General features: G+C 37.9%; 1 protein-coding gene across 2 annotated transcripts; it reads left to right on the top strand.

The window, feature by feature from the left end:
• The first annotated feature begins 1,574 nt into the window (after positions 1–1,574).
• Positions 1,575–3,724, top strand: LOC117613444 (UPF0235 protein C15orf40-like). 2 transcript variants are annotated; one of them, XM_034342046.1, is made up of 3 exons: positions 1,575–1,820; positions 1,903–2,012; positions 3,342–3,724. In XM_034342046.1, the coding sequence occupies exons 1-3, from the start codon at positions 1,652–1,654 to the stop codon at positions 3,471–3,473; spliced, it is 411 nt and encodes a 136-aa protein (XP_034197937.1). In that variant the 5' UTR covers positions 1,575–1,651; the 3' UTR covers positions 3,474–3,724. The 2 variants fall into 2 exon arrangements, with proteins under 2 accessions (XP_034197937.1, XP_034197938.1); XM_034342047.1 differs by having other exon boundaries at positions 1,580–1,820; positions 1,903–1,991; positions 3,342–3,715.
• Positions 3,725–5,685: the final 1,961 nt, after the last annotated feature.

The raw sequence follows: 5,685 nt of genomic DNA, 5'->3' as shown, positions 1-5,685 counted from the left end.
GTGGCTTGCTCCCCCGAATTCTCTTCAGATCTCCTCTCTTGGTTCCCATGGACCTTGCTCTTCTTGTGGCATCAATAGGTTTTCTGGTGGTGGCGACAACAGCTTGCTTTGTTTAGGATTAGGTGTTAGGGTTTATGTATTTTGTGAGTTTTTGTTGTTTTGGACCTCCTATTTTGGTATTTTAGATTGGGCTTTGTTTTGTTATGTTTGAGCCCCTGTTTTTCTTTTTTATATTTTGTTGTTATTGGGCTCCCTTGTATTTTGTATCTTTGTTTTGGAAGTGAAGTTTTATTCCTTTCGTTCCAAAAAAAAAATAAAAATAAACCAACGCATGGGAGTCTTTGAGGGAATAGAAAAGGAAGACTTTATAGTCCATGGGAATAAGTTATGTAATTTGAAGTCTAAATGGCGTATAAAATTCTATAGAAAGACTTGCCTGTAAAGAATATGCATATGGTCATAAAATGAAAAGCAGAAGAATTACTTTGGAGCATGGGGTGGGTGGGTGTTACGAAGACGGGGGGAAGACTTATCAATCAATCAAGAAAGGCTAGAAGAGACTAAAATAAAGGAGAAACATTTGCGTGTCACAATGTGTCCCTCATGTAATTGGCATTCACTAAAGAATATCACATTTAAGAAGAAAATAATCAATGAGAAGCTTTAAGTCACACTCTACTATTCTTTCAAAAAATTATTGTTACCACCTATGAAGCATGGATACTAGGGTTTGATACACAGGGTTATATACGTGGATATGTGGCATATGCTTAGGTACGTACAATATGTGAGCGAAGGGGGTGTGCAAGGGAAATGGCTAGATACGTGAGCGATACACATAAAATACAAGAGAGTGGTTAATTTTGTAACGTTTCTTGAACCACAAAACTCATAACTCCACTGCCCAAGTACACCCCAAGTTATTTGACCCAAAAAAAAAAAAAAAAAAAAGAGATCCCAAGTTCAGTCCCACAGTTTGAAAATTCAGGGTTTCACTTATGTTGTATTGACTCCAATGTCGATATCTCTTCCCCATCTTGCCAATTTCTCTTCCATGCTGCGCTACCACTGAAATATATATATTTTTGGTATCCTAATGCTCTCACTTTGGGGACTTCTCCCTTATATACAATATTGTTTCCCTTCCGACAGTTCTATTTACATATTATATGCGCATCACGTCACATGCAGACCATTACACATCACATGCACACAAATAAATAAGCAATTTCATATACACACTACAAAAATGCCTTATCTTTGGTGGAGTGAAAGGAGCAAGATTTGCAAGTCTTTTTATTTGGAAGCATGCAGGACGGGTTTAGAAGCATCTTGTATTTTAAGGACTTTTTGATAATTTCCCCATATTTATGTCCGAAGGTCAAATTTGTAATATTAATCAATCGAGATCAAATGCTACCCAAAAACCATCACAAATTCTAAAAATACTCCTCCATTTGTTCATAAATGGACACCAAAAAATTCCTCATATATGTCTCCAAAGTTATTAATGGGCCTTAAATGTCAAAAGTTTTTAGTGGGCCTTTAACTCTCCAAACAAGAACCCTGAGACCAACCCTGCCGATGAAGTCTTGCTTCTGAAGCGGGAAGAGAGAGAAGAAAAACAAAAACAAAAACAAAAAACAAAAAAATGGCACCAGCCAAGAAGGCCAAGGCCAAGGCCACGGCCAACCCGGCCGAGTCAACTCAGCCCGGAAACCCCAACAACAATTTCCCAACCTCTATTCGGTACATACCTCCCTCCTCAGTCGCCATAACCATCCACGCCAAGCCTGGTTCCAAAATCGCCTCCATCACTGGTCCTTCTCTTTCTCTCTCTATTTTTATATGTATAGGTCTGTGTATTTATAGAATATAATTTTCTATTTTTTTGAAATGAAGATTTCAGTGATGAGGCGTTGGGGGTGCAAATAGACGCGCCTGCGAAGGACGGGGAAGCTAATGCAGCGCTACTTGACTACATCAGCTCGGTTGGTCCTGTTTCGTTTTGGGTTATCCCTTTTCAACCTTTTTTGTCTTTTGTTTTTTTGTTTTTTGAGCTTTTTTATACGGAATGCCAAATTAAAGTTTGATTTGAGAATTCTTAGGTTCATTGGTGCATCATCCTATTATTGTTAGTGGGTTGGAGACTTGGAGTTGCATTTACTTGTTTCGGGTTTTTGTGATTAGTGTGCTGTGTCTTAAGAAGATTGTGTGGTTCTTGAAAGATCCTAACATTCATTGTGATTGCTTATGCTAATTGCAATTGGGGAAGTGATGCTTTAATTTGTAATTTGTTGGTCTAATGCTGTTGCTCTAACCGAGCTTTGTTGGGGAAGTGATGTTTTGTTTGTATCTTTTCGGTTGAGATTGTCGTTGCTTTAACCAACCTTTGATTGTGAAGTGATTTGGTCTTGCAAAGGAGAGAAATATTGAGCCAAACTAGAGAAAAGTGAGGTGAAGTGGTGATCTGAAATGGTGAAACAAACTTACTCATGGGATGAGCTTGTGGAAAGGTGCAAGGGGTGGAAGTGAGCTCTTCTAAGGTTTCCTTATGTCTAATTTATTCATTTCAAGATGATGTGTGATGTGGCCAAGAATAGCCACAGTGCAGAGTGTGAAGGGTGGATTTCTTCTTTCTCCCCCAAGCATAAAATGTCTATTCCTGGACCACTTCATACCACCCGTCCATCCTATCTACACTGCAGTTAGCTAGTAAGAAAGAATAGATTTGATAGATTATTTGGTCAAACACTGATTTGCATTTTGGGTAGATTATATACTTCATCTGGTATTGTTTCTAGAGATATATTTTTGTTATCATTTTTCAGTTACTCATCTACGACTTTAAGTATGTTGAACTTCTACATTCAAATACATTCTAAAGTCGTGCACACACATATACATGAAAATATACTTCTGTACCCATCATTTGTTTATAAGTTGGCAAGATAAGGTGGCTCAGTAGCTTTGTGGCAGGGTTGGCAAAGGATTTGTGACAGAACAGATTCTTGAGAAAGTTCAAAGGGAAGATTAATTTCACTTTACAGAATGAGGCCTATACTTTTGAGGGTCTAATTTGAATTATCATGAGTGAAATGTAGCATAGTTTTCTAATAATTTTTTAGCAAGAATATAAAGTTTCATATTGGGCATTCTAAGCCGTGCATCTTACTTTAGAAATCCTAAGGCCTCTACACCCATTGCCAAATGGTTTTGAGTTGCATGCACCTAATTTATCAATTTTGTTTTGAGGTCTTAACCCCTCAGTTTATTTGGTCTGCTCAACCATTAATGTTTATGCTTGGAAACTTCAAATTCTCATTCTTCCCAAATTACAGGTTTTAGGGGTAAAAAGAAGGCAGGTTTCTATTGGTTCTGGCTCCAAATCAAGAGACAAGGTTGTTATTGTGGAGGAGATGACTCTACAAAGTGTTTTTGACATCCTGGACAAAGCTTCGAAGTCCACCTAATAGAGTGAGAGATGAATTTGATCCTTGAATGAGACGTGAAGCTTGATTGTACTGTAGCAGCTAACCGAGTCGCTTGTGTTTATTGGAAATTGTCTTGTTGATGTTCCAGGTACTTCAAAACTGTCATTATTTGCGCTGTCTACACACAAATGACTACTTGTTTATAAATGCATCTTTTAATACACTTATACCACAACGAGTACATTACATTATATGAATAATGAATTGTGTTCATAGAACTACTTATATTTCTTCCCCCTTGTAACAAATGTTCTATCTTTTCCTTCGTCTCGTAAACAAGCATGAATGCAGTGCACTTAGCCTCTTATTTCTATAATATTTGGAAACTTAAGTTTCCTCCTCAAATGATAAAATCTAGGTTTTGCATCATCATTCCTTCTGAAAAAACTTAAAGATCGGGCACGTTTGCTCATCATCAGTCTATTCTGGGTCTTCCCTCGGTAATACTGTTCCAGAAAGTCTCTCCTAACTTTTTGTGATTGTACTTTTTCTCAACAGGTAAGGCACATTCTTATGTTCCCCACCTTAGTTAATATAAATTTAGTACATTGGATTTGTTCTTATTGGTCCTCTTTAGCTCCCTTTCATTTTGGGGGGAAAAAAAAAAAAAAAAAAAGTTGGAACTGGTGTGAAAAAACGATAACATTCTTCTTGTACAAGAATTGTATGGAAACCACCTAGTTTAGATTATTTTAAACTAAATGCTGAGGCATGTCTGTAATATGGTCACGCTGCTACTAATTTGTTATTCGTAATGACTCAAGGAATGTATGTTTTTTTTTTTTTTTTTGGGGTTAAAAGAAGGGACTCTAGGAATGTTTGAGTAGCAGGTTCCATTAGTATAACGTATGCGATGGTTTTGGAACTAGAAGCCATCAGTACAAAGCAAGGACTTCTAAAGGCTAAACTGGTCTAAACTGGTCAATAGACATGTTGAATGAGATTGTAAAGTTTCTTTTTTGATGATGCCTTTGCTGATCTTCTTCCGTGAAAATTACGTAGTAAGGTATTAAAACCAAGGGTTTTCTGGAGTTTTACACCCCAAACTATTTTTATATTGTTAATTTAGGCCCTAAATAAGTTTTTTGGTAAATTAAGAACTGCAATTATTTTAAAACCACCTATTGAGGGCCTACTGTCAGATTCTTAAGAACACCATCCACTTTTCCGTTAGATTAAGGCCAAATTCGTAATTTTGCTGAAAATTAAGATTAATCCAAATTAGAAGTGGTGTTACGTGACGACGTCGAGGGCTGGGGCTGCGTTGTGTCGAAGAGAGACTAAGAAGGGAAGAGATCGTGGCTGCTTTATGGTTGCTCTCGAATCCTAAAGCAATGGAGATTCCGGATCTAATTCTTTCTTGGCTTGTCTAATCCCAACATAAAGGTTAACCATGGAGGAAAAATGGATTTTCTTTATGCTGGCTTGCGAAAGATGCTGGCTTTTCTTGAATTTCAAACCCAGCCTCCATAGACCCGTCATCCAAAGCATAAGGCTCGTTTTCAATTGGGTTTAGCCTAATCTTGAGACCTCGTCGGTTTTTGGGTTCTCAATGAATTGGATAGAAGCCACCGAATTCGGGGAGTGGAGTGGAGAGATTTGGGCGGCTGGGTCTGGTATTGGGAGCAGGGGAAGGGGAGGGTGGGGTAGACGGAAGGGGAGGGAGGGGTAGACGGAAGGGGAATGAGGGGATGGGGAGGAAGAGAGGGGAGACGGACAGAAGGGGAAGGATAGGGAGGGGGAGGAGGAGGTTGAGGTTGAGTTGATTATTTTAAATGCTAATTATTTAAATGACGAATTTATCCTTAATTTTGACAAATTTTTTTTTAAAAGGTCCTCAATTGGCGATTTTAAAACAATAGAAGTTTTTAATTTATTGAAAAATTTGTTAAGGAGTTAAATTGAGAATATACAAATAATTCAGGGGGCAAACCGTAAAAAATCCTAAAATGAAAGAAGAAAGGGAAATCAGCTGATATAATCACTTTTTAAAAGTGGTATTCTGAAATAATCAGCTTACAAATTGTGTTCTCAAATAATCACTTGTGGACGTGAAATGACCAAACTGCCCTCCATATAAAAGCACATGTATCAACCCGTTATTGGCCTTTTCTGAAAGGGAACTCAACTCAACTCTCTCTCCTCTGTGTTGGAAGGTTGGCAAAAATTGGGGGAAGTCCAGGTTGCGAGA

This window comes from Prunus dulcis, unplaced genomic scaffold (assembly GCF_902201215.1).
Source record: "Prunus dulcis unplaced genomic scaffold, ALMONDv2, whole genome shotgun sequence".
In the NCBI taxonomy this organism is placed as follows: Eukaryota; Viridiplantae; Streptophyta; class Magnoliopsida; order Rosales; family Rosaceae; genus Prunus; species Prunus dulcis.
Note: the sequence above shows the minus strand (reverse complement) of the source record. Positions and strands in the feature narration are given on the sequence as shown.

Excerpts from the sequence above, each read along its gene's own strand:
- LOC117613444 (XM_034342046.1), top strand. The coding sequence starts at position 1,652 with ATGGCACCAGCCAAGAAGGCCAAGGCCAAGGCCACGGCCAACCCGGCC. Across the intron at positions 1,821-1,902 it reads CAAAATCGCCTCCATCACTG|ATTTCAGTGATGAGGCGTTG; the intron begins GTCCTTCTCTTT and ends TTTGAAATGAAG. Across the intron at positions 2,013-3,341 it reads TTGGTCCTGTTTCGTTTTGG|GTTTTAGGGGTAAAAAGAAG; the intron begins GTTATCCCTTTT and ends CCCAAATTACAG.